Source organism: Lacerta agilis, chromosome 4 (assembly GCF_009819535.1).
Source record: "Lacerta agilis isolate rLacAgi1 chromosome 4, rLacAgi1.pri, whole genome shotgun sequence".
NCBI classification, from domain to species: domain Eukaryota; kingdom Metazoa; phylum Chordata; class Lepidosauria; order Squamata; family Lacertidae; genus Lacerta; species Lacerta agilis.
In genome coordinates, this window is record NC_046315.1 from 20,669,517 (window position 1) to 20,691,100 (window position 21,584).

Genomic DNA, 21,584 nt, shown 5'->3' on the forward strand with positions numbered 1-21,584 from the left:
ATCCTTCTGTTGTTGCTTTTAATATGAAATTCATGTTGCATCTTATGCATTCCTTCCATGTAATTTGGTGTCTCCCCTTCTAAGTGCTCTGCACTCACACAGGAATTTCCTAATTTGTGAGTTGAGCATTTTTGTGCTCAAAAAGAAGCCCCTGCTTGCATACACCCATGCATAGTTAGAGCTGTCAGGGTGGAGGCCTCAAATCCTGTTTCATGAGGTGAGATGGATGTTACAAGAGGCAGGGTCTTTTTGGTGGTGGCACCAAAACTTTGAAATGCCCTCGCTGCAAAAGCCCGCTAGGTCTTTGGTGATTATGGCTACATAATCATCCACACACCCCTCTGAGCTTTGGAGATAAAAGAAACAAGGATGCCATCAGTTAAAAGCAAAGCAAACATTAAAATCAGCAGATAGTTAGCTATTAAAAGCTTGATGAGAAAAGAAAGCTTTCAGTGCATGTCTAAAAGCAAACAAGGAGAGAACCTAGCGCATGGGTAGGCAAACTAAGGCCTGGGGGCCGGATCCAGCTCAATTGCCTTCTAAATCCGGCCCGTGGATTGTCTGGGAATCAGCGTGTTTTTACATGAGTAAAATGTGTGTTTTTATTTAAAATGCATCTCTGGGTTATTTGGGGGGCATTGGAATTTGTTCATTGTTTTTTTCCCTTCAAAATATAGTTCGGCCCCCCCACAAGGTCTGAGGAGCAGTGGGCCGGCCCCCTGCTGAAAAGGTTTGCTGACCCCTGACCTAGCGGGCTTTTGCAGGGAGGGCTTTTCAAAGTTTTGGTGCCGCCACCAAAAAGACCCTGCCTCTTGTAACATCCATCTCACCCCATGAAACAGGATTTGAGGCCTCCATCCTGACAGCTCTAACTATGCATGGGTGTATGCAAGCAGGGGCTTCTCCAGATTCTTTTTGAGCACAAAAATGCTCAACACACAAATTAGGAAATTCCTGTGTGAGCGCAGAACACTTAGAAGGGGAGACACCAAATTACATGGAAGGAATGCATAAGATGCCACATGAATTTCATATTAAACAAAAGCAACAACAGAAGGATCCAGAGACTAGCTTTGCTCACGCCCTGCAATTAGCAAGTAGTTACATATCCTACACTAGTATGATCTACTTTCAGCCCACCAGATTTCCCTGCCAGCCAATTTTGACGTTACTGAATAGCTGTGTCAAACAGATTTTATGAGAGAAGCTCAGTGGCGGACTGCACACTCGCGTGGGGCAGGTCCCCAGATCGATCTTTGGCGTATCCAGACAGGGGTGGGAAAGGACTCCTGTCTGACACCCTGGAGAGCTGCTGCCAGTCAGTGTAAGCAATACTGAGCTGGATGGTGCAATGGTCAAGGCAGCTTCCTATGTTCCCATGAGTTGTAGTCTAAAACATCTAGTTTGGTGAAGGTGGGCACAGGTTATGTCCCCAGAAACTTTGGTCAGCTGCTCTTCCAACTGTGTCCAAATTCCCTGCTCCCTGGGATGCGACCACACCTTCAAATGTTACAGAGAAGATGCGGTCAAGCAGCTTTCAACATTTGTAATGTGGCACAGTGTGAAATCCTCCGAGGCAGATACAGGAAAGAAACAAATTCACGAGGCACAAGCTCATGAAAGTTCATGGAATCGCAGAGTTGGGAGTCTAGTCTAACTTGCCATGCAGGAATAGCCGCTAACAATGAAGACCTCTCCTCTCCACCAATCCCATAAAAGCCATCATTGGCGCTTTCTCCAACAGAGCAGCCTACTCGAACCTGGCCCCCAAAGATCTGGAGTTGCGACCAGAGCAATCGAATGCGCACAGACAGGAAGCTTCCAGCTCACCGTGGAGGGTGTTGCAGCTGCTTTTGCAGAGGCTTTGAATGCTGCCGTTTAGATTTCCTGAAGGAGGAGAAGAGAGATGCAAAAGGCATACGCAGCCCTCCCAGGATGGAAGGGGAGGCATTCTTCTGGGTTTGTGGGATCAGCGGGGCAGAGGGTTTTGCATCTGAAAAGGAAATTGAAATGATAAATATTATTTGTTTCCCCAATCCTCTGAACTGGGTTTATTTATTATTTGAACCATCAACACAGTCTTTCAGTCATAATCCCAGGGCAACTTACAAAAGGAATAAAACAATTAAAATGCAAATGCAAAAAAGAAAAGAAGCTAAAAGCCGTTGGGAAAAATAGAACGGCCTTTGTCTGGTGCTAAAATGATGATAAGTAGCTGCCCGGCAAAGCTCTCTGGGGAGAGAACTCTACAATTAGGGTGCAGCTACCAAGAAGGCCCTGTCTCCAGAAGCCACATCTCAGATATGGGGTGGGGGTGGGGGTGGGAGGTGGCATCTATAAAAAGCCTTCCACACTCAACTTCATTATTAAAGCTTTGTACTTTCCATTTTCTTTGAGGAAGCAAACCCTGTGCTTCATGCGACAAACTTTGTATAAGTATTTAGTATATTTTGCATGTCCTCAGAATACTCCCTGACTGCCATGAGTTCAGTGTGTGTGTGTGTGTGTGCACGCCTCTCTCTAGCTACCTGAATAAAAAAAAAAATGTTAAGGTGAATCCGAGCATTGTTTAATTTCCACAACAGTATGTAGGACAGTTAAGAAACTGATCAAAGCAACAGTCTGAGAGAAATTCCCCCTACATCTGTATCAGTGTCAAGCCAGGCAGCAGATGGGCTCCATCTTCCTGTCCTGATATTCTGATCACATCATCACCTGCCTGCTTTCTGAGCCCCGTTGAATCTGTCTAGGTTCCGTCCATCCATTTCACTTATCTAAATTGAATTCCTGTCCCCTGACAAGCAGATTGGAGAGGCGCACTGTTTTATCCGAGACCTGATTTCTCTCATCTCCAGGAGGAGGACTACAGCACTTGAGTGTGATAAATCAATACACAGTGTGTGTGTGTGTGTGTGCGCGCGCGCGCGCGTGTACACACACACACACACTGTGTATTGACTTATCACACTCAAGTGCTGTAGTCCTTTCCCTACAATATATAATTTCCTTCCCTACGAAGCTCTTAAATGCTCTTCCTGTCATGGTTGGCGCCGCGGCAATTCGATCAGATAATGCTCACTGTAGCAGTCTGATCCCTGCCTTGACAACACGTTTCCAGAGAAGCTAGAGCTAAGTTGCCAAATTGCCTTTTAATGTGCTTTACTTTGAGGTATTACTTCCACCTGAAAAATCTCCGGTGACTGTTCCTTTTCCTTAAAACTTGTAATGTCATGTATCGCCCATTTTTATAGTTGGAAGTTGCCTTGTTTGGATGCACAAGTGGCGACTCACCATTTCCGACGGACTTTCGCAGTCTGTGAACTAGGGGTGGTTTGAACATTTTGCCAGCATCAGCCTCATTCTGAAATTTTCTCTTCTGGATTTCTTCAAACCAGTCTCCGGTCACCCCTGGTACTCCTGTTGCATCTTCCTTTTCCTTATGAAGTTTGCTATGAAAGAGAACACATACGTGATTTTAACTGGGAATTATGTTTGTTTTTAATATTCTCAGTAACATCCCTGGAGGAGTGGTCTACTCTTCCTCCTAAAAGGGGGTGGAGAGAATGGATGCTAATCTGTGAAGCACATATAGGAGCTTTGCAAATACACCCACAAAAGTTGCCAGCCCACAATTGCTTTACTAGTATGCTTAGAGCAGGGGTCAATGAGGTTCACTCCAGGGGAGTTCGCCTGGGCCGGTTCACTCCAGTGGAGATCCCTTCGTGGGCCAGATTGTGCGCACACATGCCCGTGATTTCCGGCGCCTGCGCAGATGCAATTTCTGGTGCTGCGGAAGCGCATTCCCACGCCCCGGTTTAGCGCAGCGCGTGGGGACTCGCCAAGTGGGCAGCTCTGTTTGGGGGCAGCTTGGGGGCTGGTTAAATGACCCCCATGGGCCGCTTGTGGCCCATGGGCCTTAGCTTGCCAATCCCTGGCTTAGAGGCTAGTATCAGCCTGCTATCCCAGCCAGATGGACAAATTGTTATTGTTATTGTTATCATCATCTTCCTGTTATCATCATCTTCCCTGCACCCAAGTCCACTCATTCAGTAAACACAGCGACATCACATGCAAGGAGCTTCTGAGGTCATAAGGATTCCCAGTTCACCCAGTGGTGGGAAAGGATGGTGCAATAGACCTTGCGATGGCATCGCTCTAGTCTAGTACAGCATCACCTTCAAGTCAGAGCAGTTTACTAGGCTGTTTGTTTGTTTGTTACTTTTAATCTATTTATATATCCCATGCTGGGATTCAAGGCGGCTTTGCAACATTTAAAAACACTAATTATAAAATGCCGGGCAATAAAAACAAACCAGTTAAAAGCAATCATTAAAATACACCAAAGCACATTTTAAACCAGCAACTGAAATGCAATTGGCCCTGACAGCAGCCTGGTGAGCAGCGGCATGTCAGCTTTAGTTGTCAAAGGCCATAGTTTCATCTGCAATCCTTTGCTAAAATGCTACATTAGCCAATAGTACACTTTCACATCCTGCTTCAGGCAGGCATCTGTCAAATAATATTCAAAGTACTGTATTGCACCCCCTCTAGAGGCCAAAAACTAGAGGGCACGATTTCCAAACAACTGTGACTATATTGCCTTTTCAGCAGTTTGCAAGACGGTGGCGTGATTGTTAGAACCAGGTTCTGATCCCAGTAAGGTTTGGTACAGTGTGGTGTAGTGGTTAAGAGCGGTAGAATCCTTATCTGGGGAACCGGGTTCGTGTCTCCAATCCTCCACATGCAGCTGCTGGGTGACCTTGGGCTAGTCACACTTCTCTGAAGTCTCTCAGCCTCACACACCTCACAGAGTGTTTGTTATGGGGGAGGATGGGAAAGGAGAATGTTAGCCGCTTTGAGACTCCTCGGGTAGTGAAAAGCGGGATATCAAATCCAAACTCTTCCTCTTCTTCTTACACTGATTGGTAAGAGTTGAAAATGTGAGATACACACACACACACACACACACACACACACACACACATTCATATATCAGGTCTAGTAATATCCTGATTTTCAACAGCACAATGCTCTGATGTACTACAAAAAATATAAAATTATCAATTTCAATTCACAAATAAATGCACCGCATCTTGTATGTGTGATGGGGAGCACTACAAGACATCATATTTGTCCCAGCAGTCACAAACATATGCAGTGCAGTTTATTTACAGTATTGGTTTATCTTCCTCCCTTCTTTTACTCTGTACTCAGGGCAGCTTGCCGCAAACTTGCACAACCTCATTTGGATCTGTGGGGTAGTAACTATGACAACTTTGTTAAGAGTAACAGAACTCTTCCACTACCCGCCTCTATTGTTCAAGCAATGTTGGGGGTGATGATGATGATGATGGTGATTAAAACTATTCTAAATGAAATCCTAAGGCATAGGGGCGGGAGCCAAACTCTTGCATTCCTCCATCCTTTTCCTGGGTTATCATTGTCTTTTAAAACAATTATTTCCCTCCCATTATAAAACAACGAGAGGGAAACTGGAGGGAGAGGTTTTACAGGGGTCAGCAAACTTTTTCAGCAGTCCCTCAGACCTTGTGGGGGGGGCAGACTATATTGGGGTATGTGTGTGAATGAATGAATTCCTATGCCCCACAAATAACCCAGAGATGCGTTTTAAATAAAAGGGCACATTCTACTCATGTAAAAACACTCTGATTCCCGGACCTTCCACGGGCCGGATTTAGAAGGCGATTTGTGAGGCATAGGAATTCGTTCATATATTTTTTTCCAAAATATAGTCCGGCCCACCACATGGTCTGAGGGACGGTGGACCGGCCCACGGCTGAAAAGGGTTGCTGACCCCTGGGCTAAGGAGTTGGGCAATTTCTGAAGCCTTTAAAAGCTGTTACACACCTTTGTTCTGGGCCTTCACCTCCTTTTGCAGGGGGAGGGGGACACTCTTTTGCAACAGAAAAAATAAGTATCTTCCTTGCTTTTCTTCTACTGGTACCTGCCTCCATCCATTCTTCTCCGATTTAATGGATTTAGGGGATTCTAAGTCCCTTGGGGCAGTTGGGCTGTAAAAGCCAACCCCAGATTTTAATATAACACCACAACACACATACCCTATTTCCATGACCATGTTCATGGAATAATAATAATAATAATAATAACAAATTTATTATTTATACCCCAGCCACTCTGGGCGGCTTCCAACAGAATGTTAAAATACAATAATTTATTAATCATTAAAATCTTCCCTAACAACCTTACTTGGCTACGAGTGATCACCAAAGAAGATGATGATATTGGTTCTACTTATGTCAGCACTCCAATGCCTGAGGGACCACAGGCATTTCTGCAGCAATTGGGAGTGATGATCCAACATGGGAGCTCTTTCCCCCCAAATTTGGAAAGGGAGATCTAAGGTGCTATAATATGCCCCCTTTGAATGCCCTCTCAATGCATAGGATTGCAGCCAAAATCATCTTTATGGCCTCAGCAGCTGTACATGTGCTCCCCCAGTGCGATACCTCAGTGTAAGAGAGCCCAACCATGTTTAAAATGAAATTGTAAACTAAACTGAGCCACGTTTCAAGTAAAGGTTCCTGAAATGGCGTGGCCCACTGAGAGACAGGTCACTTCTTCCACAGCGCCCTACACCGTTCTAGGAAAACTAAGCTAAATTTCAAGTCAGTGAGATTTTTTTTTTTAAAGATCCAGTGCTCTCCTGCTGTGTATACACAACAGTATTGGCACAGTCAGCCCAATCGTACTGCCCTGAGAGAGGAGTCTTATGGCAACTTGACTCTAGCTGGACTTACTCTTGAGTAAACACGCTCTGGGTTTGGTCTGTTAATCTTTAACACTTCATTTTCTCACTTGGTGTGTCGACATGCTGAACCTGGAATGGCTGTTTTTGAAAGAGCACCTTCTGCAACACCCATGAAGTTGCAGCACATTTTACAGAACAAATTAGAGGATGCCAAAATTGACTAAGGTGACCTCATCCTGCCCCCTGGCGTGCATATATTATTGGTACAGCTTTTGATTTACACACAGATATATATTACCCTCCCACAGTCTGTCATTGGTATAGTTAAGAAGAAACAGATTGTTATAAAATGGCAAACGCAGTTGAACTTCAACAAGCGTCAAGCAAACTAGTTTGTTGGGGCAAACTAATATACATTCGATTTGCATTTCATATAATAAAACAAGCTTTCTTTATTCTGTTTGTGTGGGAACTTACTATGGGCATCAGGTTGAGGGTAAAACACATATGCATAACGGATGCAACCTCTTGTTAGTGTGTGCATGAATACATCTGAGTGCTGGACATGCATGTGAGTTCAAACACGTATGTGTAAACAGATCTCCACCCAATCCAACACCTAGCATGGTGGATCAAAGGTCTGGATTGCAGCCTGACCCTCTGAGGACCTGATTCATTATACTCTACAGGAGAAACCTCAAGTATGAATTGAAACAGGAGCAATGTTCTAAATGCACCAGGCGAATTTGGCACCTGGCTATTAGCAAATTGCAACCAAGTGAAGATGCCCAAGCGCCAGGATAGTGCCTGATGACTCTACCATCTGGAGGTGCATGCCTGGGGACCCTTGGATCTTGACCCTTTCCATCCTGTATAATTCTATCCATTATATTTTATCTGCACAATCAGAATGAATTTCAGGAACCAAAAAGCTGTATTGAAAAATGCGACTTTCGAGCTGTCTGGCCCCAAAATGGCAACAAGGCATTTCATTTTGGTAACGGTAACCCTGGTGTAAGGAGCCATTTGGCACCTAGCTTATTTAGGGCGAGTCTTTTAAAAGAGGCCCCGTGGAACATGTGTATTCTGTATCCACAGGGCCTCACCCTGTATATCTGTGTTTCTAACACTGGACGGGAGCATAATTATTATTTTTTCCTTAGATGGAAAGCACAACAAGGTTATTTAATTCTGCTGAAGCTAGGAAAAAGATTGTGCAAATAACTTTCAGCCCTATCTTTCTGGCGCTCCTCCTGCCTTAGCTGCATTCCTTAAGTAGTTGTGCCAGAATCTAATGGGCCATTGCCTAATTCTGCATAAAATTCTCTAAATCCACACCCTTAGGGTGTGCAGATGCAGCAAAGGCATTTTAAAAAACAATGTTAGGTGTGGACAGTTTTGTGCACAACCTTGGACTTAGAATAGAGACTGACCAAACACTTTCTCATCTGGTCACTGAAACTACCTGCAGGCTTGGGATGGGTATGATTGCAACCCATTTTTCATCCCAGAGAAGTACTTGCACATTAATAAGTGGTGGCTATTGTTCTGCTAGATGGCTATTAAACAATAACTGAAGGGATGTTTGGGATTTTTCTTTTTAACATTTGGGACATTAAAAAAATGACACACCCACCTGCACTCTGGAGTCATACAGACCACAGTCCCGTGTAGGGTGCATTTAGGAGCAAGAGAACATTTGGGAAGCATATAATCTCCAAATAGACATTGGATATACGTATATTGCATGCAGGCCAAAGAAAAAAGCAGCCAGGAGCAGCAGGATCATTCTCCTCTGACACTGCCTGGCGGTTCTTGAGCTGTGCATTCCTTGTGATTTTTCAGTACTTGTTTCACCGTGTTTATTTACTCCAAAGCTATGATTCAGAACATTGTTAGATCACCTAAGAGCTCCTCTCTTTTGTTGCTATTATCCCCTAAGCTGCCATTTTGTCTGCACTAAACTCAAATGTTTCATCTCCCCTGTTAAAACTTTTGTGGATCCACCTCCAGGCAGAAGCGTGGGCTGATCAGATTTCTTTGCCAAGCCAAACTCTATGAAACTTTATAACAGGTTGCCAGAGGGAGACTGTCAGATGGGATCTGAGAAGACAGAATTATCCCCTCCACGCACACACAAATTGCTCCTCTTTTAGCTGCCTGGAGATCCTAAGGGTTCACAGACAAAAAAAGAGGACACGGATTCCTAGTCTGACATCCTGTCAAACAATCAACCTATCTACAAGCTGGAAGAAATTGCAATTATTGCTGCAATTATTTTTTTAAAAAAGCCCACCTGTTCAAATAACAGTGAAGGGATCAGTTTTAATATTGAAAGTGTTTGCATTGAGATATGTATGTGTGCACCACACACATAGGCATGCCAATTCCATTTCAAATTTCCTGAATTCCTGCTGTCACAAACACCAGAAGAGAAATAGCAAGAGAGAGCTCTAGCAGGACCCCACCTCTGACACTTATCTGAGGACCCCTTAAAACAAATATATTCACTTTCATCAGCAACAGAAAATTGAGTGGGAACTGAGAACTTCTCTATCAGAAAATTTGATCAGCAACAGAAAATTGAGTCTGGGAACTGGGTTCCTGCCCACATCAAGATCCAGAACAATGAGCTCCAGAAACATGCTTATAAAAAGCTAAGGTGGCCGTACAGTCTTACAGCTAAAACACCGTGGGCTCTTTTTCCTCCTGTTCATTTTTAGCTTTTGCAAAACCCGACTGTGAACCATTGAAAAGTTTGGGACAAAAGTAGCTTTGTTAAGTGAAGTTGTTCGCTTGTGTCTGTGCAAAGGCTATGACCATCAAGAAGACCATGAGCCACTCAAACAACACGAAAAGGATCGCTCTGAAATGACTGCCACCCTTAGCGAATGCCCTCTCCGATCCTGAGTCAAGGGAAACAAGCCTCTGCAACATAACTCTGGGGAATAAATACTTGTTAGGAGGCTATTGATAAAACAACAGAAACCAGTTGCACTAATTGAGGGACACATATAATGCTGGAGAAAACCTTGCTAAATGAACACTGCTTGTATTCCTTGGACAACTAATTTGCTCCCCAGAGTTTTCTTATAGGAGCAACCAAAAAACCCAAAAAGGTTCATTGGTGAAAACACATCTTCCATTTCTCTTCCCCCAGCCTCTCTTCATTTTTAACTCAAGGAAAATTGTATTGGGCAGGGGAAGAGAACATTGCTGGAAGCTCTTTTTCTTGACCTCAACTGCAGGCAAAAGTAGATTCTTCACCTCTTCCTCCTGCAACCCTGTAGGGGGGAATTTCCACTCATTATTCCTCATCCTTCCCTCCCTGCAGCTCCTTCCCTGGAATTTTTTTGCTAGTGTTTTGCACCTGACCTGTGGCTCTGATGCCAACAAGTTAACACACTTTCAGCTGCGTGTGCATGCACACACACACACACACACATGTTCAGTGCCAAAGTTCACTCCAAGAATCATAGAATTATAGAGCTGGAAGGGACTCCAAGGGGCATTTACATGACAGAACAGAACACACGCCACTGTTGCTCATCTCAGAGAGAAATCTGCTTTCCCCATCTCCCCACTGAAAAAAACTTAGTTGATTAATCATATAAAACATAGACTAAAACATCTGGTATCTGAAGAAGTGTGCATGCACACGAGAGCTCATACCAAGAACAAAGTTGGTCTCTAAGGTGCTACTGGAAGGATTTTTATTTATTTATTTATTTATTTTGTATAGGCTAAAACAGGCTAGTTTAGACATAATACTATACTGGCTTGGCCTTGCACTTTCCAGTAGCAAACTGCAGTTTTTCTTTTGTCCAAACTGTCAAATTATGGTTTGTTCTTGCCCTCAAAATCAGGGTCAAGCTCCAGTTTCACATTCTGATTTGCAGAGCAAGTACAAGCCACATTTCGGTAATTTGGATGAAATGACAAACTATGGTTTTACTGCAAACTACAGATGCAGGGTATTATAGCACGCAAGGAGAGGAGCAAGCGCTTCATCACATACAGTAGTGCCAAACCATAGTTCGCCAGCATGTCTGAACCGGTTTGTGATCCACCAATCCCATTCTTTGTTCTAATGGATGTAGATTTGAAACCAAGCTATCTGATTGGCAGATTCATGGGGTGGGCCTGTGACTTGGCTGCACTACTACACATTTCAGAATGTCTTAAAAGTCCCATCATATTAAAAAATTGATGCGCATAAATAACTAACAAGTCAGGGAAATAGTCTAGTTTGAAATTGTTTTAATAATAATAATAATAATAATCACAATAATGGAAAAACATTTATACATCTAATCTTCCACCTGCCATTTGAAATGGTACAGTCCATGCACAGATACATAGGGCAACTCTGTCATTCATGTTTTTCAGCTCTCAGCCAGTTTATTACCAGTCTGGTGCATAACATTGTCTACTTAAAAATGTTTGAACCTAGTTGATACAATAAAAGGTACGTAACAGTGCCTGCTCATTGGTACAGTGATAATGTTGAGAATTCACCTAGTCATCAAGTAAGCACCTTCTCATTAAGTTATCAAGCCCTTCAGGAAGGTGCCACAGTATGAATATTCACATTCTTGTGGTTACAGATAAAGGATAACCTTCTTTATATGAGGTGCCGGCATGTACCACTTAACACTGGAGATTTAAGCTTCTGTAATTCTGTGGTAAAGAGCTTCAGCTATCATAGGCTCAAATCACAACGCAGCCGCAAGTGCCATGGGTGGCCTTGGGTAGCTATTATCTCTCACTCCCAGACCCCATCTGAAGTATGGAGCTAACAGTACCCTCATACTTTGCAGGGTTGATGTACAGCCTGAAATATATGAAGCACTTTGGACTATTGAGAAAAGTGCTGAATATATGCTAAGTAATTATTTTACTAGCAAAATACTAGCCGTTATCATAATCATTTTATTATTTATATCACGACCACCTGTCTGGGTTTCCCCAGCCACTCTGGGCTGCTTACAGCATATATAAAAAAATTGTAAAACATCACACATAAAAAAAATTCCCAATACAGGGGAAATGGACAGTGCAGTATGTCATGTCTCAGGCCTTGGATATCCAAGAGATTAACTCTGAAACAGAGCGAGAATGTTTTAGAGGCAGGTAAAGTTAAGTTGAGGACAGATCCTGAAGTTGAGGCTCCAGTACTTTGGCCACCTCATGAGAAGAGAAGACTCCCTAGAAAAGACCCTGATGTTGGGAAAGATGGAGGACACAAGGAGAATGGGACGACAGAGGATGAGATGGTTGGACAGTGTTCTCGAAGCGACTAGCATGAGTTTGGCCAAACTGCGGGAGGCAGTGAAAGATAGGCGTGCCTGGCGTGCTCTGGTCCATGGGGTCACGAAGAGTCAGACACGACTGAACGACTGAACAGCAACAACAAGGTTAACCGGAGCATCACAGGGATACTGCAATTCCTGTCCAATATGCAATTTGGAGTGAGCCAACATGAAGAACTGATCATGACATTTAATGTCTACCTGTGTTGTGGGAGCCAGGACAAATTGTGTGCCTCAGGTGACGGTTCCAGATTTATCAGCTGAAGAACCCCAACTACAGCTCTGCCTCTTCGCCAAAGTCCCATCACTCAAATGGAGTTCTGGGTTCAGAAGAGAGCACTAGGAAACCAACCTATGATGTTTCCAGAAGTTGCAGATAGTGGGCTTCTATCATAACTTAACAGACAGATCAGGGGCATCCACAGAAGCCCTGCTGCGAGTTACCATGGAATGGGTTCCTTAGATCTTTGGAACTTGTGAGGGAAACTTTCCCACAGACCACAGTGATCTCCTGTGGCATACTGCCTCTGGTGTGAATTAGGGCTGGACAATATCTGGTTTTCGACACTGTGATATATCACCAGCAAAACACTGCAATATAGCGATATATGACGGCGTCTGAAATAATGATGGAGCTATGTAGAGACATTGGCTAGCTTCACTCCCCCCACCCCCCGCATCATGATTTTTGTACAGCACACGCACGCACACACACATGATGATTTGTGATATAACACGAGAATGGGCCTTCTCTGCAGTGGCTCCCCATTTGTGGAATGCTCTCCACCAGGGAAGTTTGCCTGGCACCTTCATTATACACCTTTAGGCGCCAGGCAAAAACGTTCCTTTTTAACCAGGCCTTTGGTTGATCTGATTTACATCCTATGCCCTTTTAAAATGTGTTTTTTGTGGGGGGGGTGTTGTATTGGGTTGTTGTTTTTAATTTCATTAGGTATTTTATTCTGTGAAATGCCCTAAGACCCCAGGGTATAAGGCAGTATATAAATAATAATAATAATAATAATAATAATAATAATAATAATAATAATAATATTGCCAGGTCAAAAATTTTGAAACCAGTATGACAACAGGGACTTCAAACCGGTTTGGGCGATATATTGCCCACAAATCTAATGAAGCCCCTTTTATAGCCATCTTAAGTTGCCAGTTGCTACGCCCTGTAGTAGTGAACGTCACTGTTTAACCATGTGCACTGTCAAAAAGTACTTTGTCCTGACCCCTCCCATCGGTAAATTCCACTTGATGACACCATGTCCTGGAATGACAGAGCGGGAGAAAAACGCAGGCAGGTGAAAAATTCGGGAACTGCTGTTCCGAAGGCAGAGATGCCAAATTCAGCAACACAACACTAATAGTGACCATCTGAAACACCTCTGCACTCTTTGCTTCGCCCAAGCTACAGGGCAAAGTCCTTCAGAGAGTGAGAGAGGGAAACAAGCCGCTTGGGAGAAGACTTAAAAGATCAGCCAAACCCAGGAAATAGCTACCCTGTCCCTTCCTGCTTTGTTAGATGCAGACACTAACCTACTGTACAAAAATCACATGGAGAAGACACCTCTCCCCCTCTACACAGACGAGGAGGCAGCAGAGACTTGGATTGAGGTTCAAAACTCCAAACCTACACCGAATTTTTGATTTCTCTGCTACAGTCAGCCCCACGTTAACAGTGTCCAATATGCCAAATCAGCGTTCGGAATTCTCCAGGCACCAAACACATTTTGCACCTGGCTATTGGCCACTTGCAACCAATTGAAGAAGCCCTGGAGCCAGGACGGCACCTGAAGTCTCCACCATCTGGAGGTCCACACCTGGGGAATCCTTGGATCTTGACTCTTTCCACACACTAGCATCACATCCTGTAGAACTCTATCCGTTATATTTTATCTGCACAATCAGAATGAATTCCAGGAACCAAAAAGCTGTATTGAAAAATACGACTTTCGAGCTGCCTGGCCCCAAAATGGAAACTAGGCATTCCATTTTGGCGACTGTAACCCTAGTGTAAGGAGCCATTTCACGCCTAGCTTATATATCCGAGTTTCAAACACTGCCAAATATCTATCTACCGTATATGATGAGAGACAGAGAGGCTCACACACATCTTAACTTCCTGTGTAGGTGAAAGGCCTACGCTTGTTTACTTTGGCACCCAGCGAGGTTTATTTCGGTGGGGCTAGCTCTCAAGGAAGAATGACCAGGAAAGCTCTGGCCTTAAGTCGTGCACGCTAGCTGCAATCCTGTACCCACTTACCCAAAAGTAAACCCCATGAAACTCACTTCTGAGTAGAAAAGTACAGGATTGCACTGCGTGGGTCGATTCTCCTAATGGATTCAGCACATGAGGTTGCATGGGAAGCCTTTGCTGACTTCCATCCGCCACAAGCTGCATTAAGGCAGGCTTACATATTCACCTGCATGCACAAGATTTGGTTTTGGCATTGATGATGAGGTTGATCTGTGGTGGCATGCCAACACCAAAGCCTCTGCATGCCAGCCTATGCGCACAGCTGGCTCATTATGGGCTGAAAGCGCTGAAGCAAGCATCAAAAGCCATATGAGCCAAGCTTAAGGCCTTTTTTTTTTTTTAACAGGAATGGCAAGAACTTCTTCCAGTGTGTGGATGCTGTAAATATGGTAGAGTCTACAGACAACAGAAAAGGAACATTTATTTGTGTAATCCTATGCAGGTTTACCTGGAAAGAAGCCCAAAGATGCAATCCTATACATGTCTACTCAGAAGTAAGCCTCATAAAGTTCAATGGGACTTCCTTCCAGGTAAGCAGGTGCATGATGGCAGCCTAAATATCAAAAGTTCATTTTATTAAATGCCCTGTTTTATCCAGTTTACAGAAGAAGAAAAATATTCAGCTCTTTCTTTTTTAATGCCATGTCATAACACCCCACCAGACTCTTTATTGCTTAAGAAAATTTCCCCCAAAGTGTTTTTTTTTTTAACTGTTTTTAAAGTCTGTATATTTTGCCACTTCTCTCATTTTATATTACAACACACTGCTTTGATAGCTTTTGGCTGTAAAGCGGTTTATAAAGTTGAAATATGAGTAATACAATGTGAACCAAGATTCCTCTGAGGTCAGCCTTGCGGCTTCTTTCGGATTCTGGGGCCTAGCTCTGAACCCTAGCAACCATAATAATTCAAAATAAAAAACAGTGTGTCTTGGAGCATGTACAAACTGCCTGACTCCCCCAAAACATTCAACAAGTATACTTCCAGCTCGCCAGACATTTCAAATCTCGGGCGTAGCGCTTCAAGGTCAAGAAGTCCACAGTCAAGCTTGGCACCCCTCTTGTGAAAGAAATTTATTGCCGGCATGACAATCACCTCCCACTAAAAGCCCCCAATAAATGCATGCAGGATTGGATTGTAAAGCAGCAGCAGTAGCAGCAATAGAGGAAACGACCGTAGCTCCAGGGTGCACAATAAAAAGTTAGATCAACTAGCTTGGAATCAAGGGAAGATTGAAATACATTAGCACCCGTATTACAAGGTCTCGACAACATCTCCACGTGTCCTCCTAAAAAGGGACTCCATCACCCCGCGGGTTTAACTGGTTCCCAGAACTTAGGTGCCCCCCCCCCACCTACCCAGAGGTGCAGCACTAAAGGGACCTGGCTGCCTGTACCTGATCCTCTCCTTCTCGGCCCTTTTGAGCTGCGAGTCCCGCTCCAGCACTCGGAAGATCTGCTTGGCTTCTTCCTCGTTCAAGAAGCTGAGATCTACCCGGCGAGGCTCCCTGTTCATCGTGGATCCGGCGCTGCGGTGGTCAGCCGGGGCCGATGACCCTTAGCCGCCTGCAATGCGCCCACAGCATCGCCCCCCACACCAAACACCTGGCAAGCCCCCGCCTCGCCGGCCAGGTGAGGCTCCCGCGCCGGCAGCGGCGCCCTTCCTGCCCTTCGGACGGGGCAAAGCTAAACAGGTTGCAGCGACGGGGCGGCGCGCAGGTGCGAGGCGCGCGGCGCGCACACCTCCGGGAGAGGCTCCCGCAGCGCCTCCGGGTGACTGACTTCCCCGCTCGGCTAATCCAGGCGAGGCCGCCCGGGGCCGAAGGGAGGGAACGTGCCAATCCCTTGTTTGCAGGGAGGCGGGCTCTCCCTTCCCCAAGGCGGCTGAGGGGTTGCGCTAGGGAGTGTACAGTAGTTGGGAACTTCGACAGCTCCTATCCATACAGGAGGGGAGAAAGACTGAGAGAGAGGCAAAGAGCAGGCCGCGCTTGATTCTGGATAAATATTTGCTTTTTAAGTCTTGGAGCAGGGATGGAAATATTTGCTTTGGCCAAAGCCCGCATAAGTTATCAAGCTGTGAGGTAGCCAGGACATAAAGCTATCCGAAGGATGGAAAGTGTGTACAGCCGGTCCAGGCCATAACAACCTCCTGCTCTCCAGATGTTCAGGACTGCAGGGGCTGATGGGAGTTGTAGTCCGAAAGTCAGGAAGGCACGTGGTCGACAAAGGCAGCACTGGTCAGCCCTGCTCACATTTAGCTTTTTTGCATAAACTGTTATATTGTTAAAACAAAATAAAATAAAAAATTACTGCTGGGAAAACCATAGCTTTAACTATACAAAGGTCCGTATAGTTAAAGCTATGGTTTTCCCAGTAGTAATGTATGGAAGTGAGAGCTGGACCATAAAGAAAGCTGATCGCGGAAGAATTGATGCTTTTGAATTATGGTGCTGGAGGAGACTCCTGAGAGTCCCATGGACTGCAAGAAGATCAAACCTATCCATTCTTAAGGAAATCAGCCCTGAGTGCTCACTAGAAGGACAGATCCTGAAGTTGAGGCTCCAATACTTTGGCCACCTCATGAGAAGAGAAGACTCCCTGGAAAAGTCCCTGATGTTGGGAAAGATGGAGGGCACAAGGAGAAGGGGACGACAGAGGACGAGATGGTTGGACAGTGTTCTCGAAGCGACTGGCATGAGTTTGGCCAAACTGCGGGAGGCAGTGGAGGATAGGGGTGCCTGGCGTGCTCTGGTCCATGGGGTCACGAAGAGTCGGACACGACTGAACGAATGAACAACAACAACAACAAAGCACCTTAGAGACCAACTAAGTTTGTTCTTGGTATGAGCTTTCGTGTGAATGCACACTTCTTCAGATATCAAATGTTATATTATTAGTTGTCATGGATAAGGCAGTAGGCAAACTCAGGTGGCCCAGCACCTATTGGGTTGAAAGCACTCTGTTCCTCACCATCAGCAATGGATTTCTACGTACTCAGGAGATACTCTCTTCTGGTAAGTGGTAGTAGATAGGTTTGCAAGCTTGCAGGAAGGAGTGTCTGGCTGGAAACCTGAACAGGAGCATCTGTATTAGGGGAATAGGGATGCATTGAAACCTTTGGTTGCAGGTCACATCTGCATCCTTTATTTGCAAACAGGACCTGCAACAAAAGGTTGCAGCACAAATTGCTACTGTTCAGGACTCCATTCCCCACACATGGTGTTCTTTGCACAGTTTCTGATTTCAGTGGGTCTGTTTCCCCCCCAGCCCACTTTCCCAGATCCAGCTTCCAAACTACAGTACCACTTGTCCACCAGAAGCAGGTCCAATTAGCAACTGAAGCCACACACTTGCTTCTTCCCCCTCTCTTTTTTCATTCAGTTTTGCATCATTGTGCAGCTGCAAATGAACAGAAGACACTGTAATGTTTAGAGAAAAGTGTGTGTAGGGAAAGGTAAATGACCCCTGGACGGTTAAGTCCAGTCAAAGGCGACTGTGGGGTGCGACACTCATCTCACTTCAGGCCAAGGGAGCTGGTGTTTGTCCGCAGACAGCTTTCCACTTCTGGCGCAACGGGACATTGTGATGAGTGCCAGAGTGCGCGGAAACGCCGTTTAACTTCCCGCCACAGCAGTACCTATTTATCTACTTGCACTGGTATGCTTTTGAACTGCTGGTTGGCTGCAGCTGGGACAGAGCAATGGGAGCTCACCACTGTTGCACGGGTTCGAACCGCCAACCTTCCGATCGGCAAGCCCAAGAGGCTCAGTGGTTTGGACCACAGCGCCACCCGCGTCCCTTGTAGTGGTCCCTTGTGTGTAGTAAGGAAGTAAGGGTATATAATTTGCCAGGGATGGAAGTTGGCCTTTCAGATGTCAGTGGTGCCTTGTACAAAGCCAAAATTCGGCGCCCTTCCCGCCTTCTGTTCTGCTCAATTCACTACATCATAGTTGCGATGGCCTGCGGTGGTTTCTGGGGCGGAACTGGTTGCTCTACCCTAAATCTGCATTTGCATACAGGTACATGCCTTGCCACACTTTCAGAATGTAGATAATGTAAGAAGTGGAGGCTGGCTAATTAGGACTTATGGGGCACTGTCCCAACCTCAGTCTGCCCTCACCCGCCTTGCCTGTCTACTTGCAATCAGCCCAGGGAGTGACAACACCTCTCAGCTTCCTCTTCCTCAGTCTCAGTGCTGCTCTTGTAGAATTCAGCAAAAAGGAGGATGGGGGCAAACCTATAATTAATTGGCCCTGCTGGCTATACCTGCTATCGACTCTGGAGCCATCTACTGCTGAGCTCTTTTCCTTCCATTCTAACCAGTCCCAATACAAGTGCATTAGAAAGGGTATTCCCTTAGCTTCGCCCCTGGCCTGTGTGCATTCAGTAGTTGGTTTGTAAAGCTGCAACGGGGTACATGCAATGTGTTTTTTTGGGGGGCTTCCCTAGCGCTTGATGCAGAAGCTGCCGAATGGTGCAGCACAATTGCTAACAGAAGTGAGACCATGGCTGGATCTAGGACACATCAAAGAAGCGTTTCAGTTAAATATGTGGCAAACTTTGTATGAGAAATCGGGTTGGCAAAACGGAACTCCACAGCACCATCTGGTGTCACAGTGTAAGAATGCATAAACAACACATATAAAGCGTACTTTCTTTGCCAATGTAGCTGAGTCCCTTGATAGCATTATAATACCTGTGTTCAGATATCTGCACTGATTGCCCTTTTGCTGCTAGGCCAAGATCAAGGTATATATTAGTGTATAAAGCCTTTAACAACTTGGGACCAGTTAACCCATGAGATCACTTTTCAGTGCCTGCTAAAAACATTTTTGTTTTATAAAAACCCCTACCCAGCATGGGCGTAGCCAAGGGGGGGAGCAGAGGGAAGATCCACATTAAAAAATACTCAATCATCTGATGTTCTGCCCCCCCTCAGCAGAATATATGGGGTATTTTTACCCCCGTGGTTTTCCAAGAAAAGCTCAACAACTGTGATTTCCTTTAAAAATTTCATTTAAAAAGCTTTTTTGTCAACCGTTTTGAATTGTTGTTGTTGTTTAGCAATCAAGCATGTTTAATGTTACTCAATAAATTTAAAATATCTGATTAGTGGTCTTGCTGGCTACAGCTGATGGGAGATGGAGTTGCATCAGCATCTGTAGGATCAAAAATTCCCCATCCCTGCTGCAGAGGCCTCCTGTGCGTACAGCTGGGCACATCAAGCTCACTCTCCATCAAGACACTCTCCTCTCCACTGAACTAGATAAAACAGTGTTGGTAGTTTTCAGGATTTAAATTTGCTTTGAGAGCTCAACTTGTGAGTGGTACATAATGCTGGCAGTGGGGAGAGTCTTTGAGCTGTAAGAAACATAGTGCAAGTGGATCTGATTTTGCAGCTCACAGCATAGGAAGGCACTCTGCACATGAACCAGTCTCTTTCTTATGACCACATTGCTCAAATCTGAGCCTCAGCGCTGAAAACAGGTTGTGGGACTTTATCCTCTAACCGAATATTTATTTATTTATTTGGACAGGCATAACGCAACTGGCAAATCACTCTTCCCTTTGGGTGTTGTATTGCTGGAATCACTCTCTGGCATCAATCGCTGGCTTAGCATCTTGGTTTGGGTAAGCATGATGAAGTGAAATGGTTTTTCCAAGGTCCTGCTCTTGCAGAGGCTGTTCCCAGCTTGCTTTGAAGTGGTTCATGAGGTGCAGAATCGTAATTTTAAAAATGCCATCTCCTCTGATGCCCCACAGTGAAACTTACTTCATCCATTGACAGGACTCATCCCTAAGGACTTCTGCTTTTAAAACATTCCCCTCAAAAACAAGCTGACTAACATGCTTGGATATATTTCCCAGACTCATTTAGACACATAAACATGAGTGGTCATTTTGATTTCTCTTGTATTCTTGTTAAGCAACAAAGATGCTCTTTTGTGTGTCATGCATAAAGTCTATGCACCTGGCCATAAAGAAGGGGGGAAAGCCTGACTGGGATGGTTACCACAGCCATAATTTAATGTTGCTGGTGGCAGGTTTTGCTGACACATATAGTTTTAATGAATGGGAAGACATGAGAAGTTTTTCAGCTACCACTTTGTTACGTTGCTTGCACATTCAGATACAGTGCTATAGCGTGGGAGACTTTAAACCCCCTCATTCTCAACGAGTGTTTTCAAAGTTGTTGTTGTTTTTTTAATAAAAGAAGCTGGAAGGTATGTTAAAAAAAAAATTAAGGCAGAGTACAGGAAAGTGTTCCAAAATAATCGGCAGGATCTTGCAGCGATTAGCCCAGAGGCGCTGAAGAACTGTAGGATCAAGTCTGTTCCTGTTTGAATTAATTGCTATATGAGATAACTGAGAAGATTAGCAGGTATTGTGCCAGGCAAGTTTAATTAAACCCATGCATTAAATTAGAAGGGAGAAAATCACGCTGTGGTGTGGATGTAAATGCAAAGCATTTCCCCTGGATTTGCGTGCTGTGAAGTGGAATGAATTTATACGGACTTCATGTTTTCAAATAAAGCATAGGGGCAGCGCAGAGGGGCTATAGGGTTGCACATGCCCCACCGCCAACATACATCTCTCTCTGTCTGCTCCATCCCCACCTTCCTGCCTTAACAGGCTTCCTGGGAAGACTTCGAAGCACACTCAGCCAAACATGCTTAGAAATCCTCTTCTCAATGTGAGAAGGTCTGTATTGAAGTGAGTGGGTGTTATGTACTGAGCTGAACAATAGGATCCAGAATGCAGCAGTCTGATTGATCCGCAGGATCCACCCAATCCAGCTCCAGGTGGAAGTGAATCAGCTACCTGATTGGCCTGAAAGAGCAGCCAATCAGGCTCCTGGAGGAAGTGAATCTGCAACCTGATTGGCCTACAGGAGTAGCCCAGAATGTGGCCCATTGTGTAAATAATCTATATATAGCAGACGTTTTGGGGAAACAGACATTCTTCTTATTCTTCTTTTGCTACTACAAGCTGAATAAAGAGCATGAAATTCACACTCGACTCCGAGTATATATCAGTGGGGATGAGAAATTGGTGGTGTTGGCCAGATTCAGGTCCTTGCTCCTGAGCTATAAAGTATGATAGAACCCTCACTAACACCCATATACTTGGTGGAACAGCAGGAATTGACTGGATTTTTGTTGTCCAAGGTGGGGCTCAAACCCACAACCCTGAGATTAAGAGTCTCATGCTCTACCAACTGAGCTGTATCAGCTTGTCCATGGGTAAACAGCCCTTGCCCTAAAAAAAAAGTTTAG

The 21,584-nt window shown here is 44.8% G+C and overlaps 1 protein-coding gene across 1 annotated transcript in view; it reads right to left on the reverse strand.

The window, feature by feature from the left end:
* Positions 1–16,201, reverse strand: part of EXPH5 (exophilin 5) — a 37,080-nt gene extending 20,879 nt beyond the window's left edge. Inside the window, exons 1-3 of the mRNA XM_033146257.1 lie at positions 15,705–16,201; positions 3,292–3,449; positions 1,831–1,993 (exon numbers count right to left, since the gene is read on the reverse strand). Of these exons, the coding sequence (XP_033002148.1) occupies positions 1,831–1,993; positions 3,292–3,449; positions 15,705–15,823 (440 nt within the window). The 5' untranslated portion in view covers positions 15,824–16,201. The remainder of the gene's footprint in view (positions 1–1,830; positions 1,994–3,291; positions 3,450–15,704) is intronic.
* Between the last annotated feature and the right edge of the window lie 5,383 nt (positions 16,202–21,584).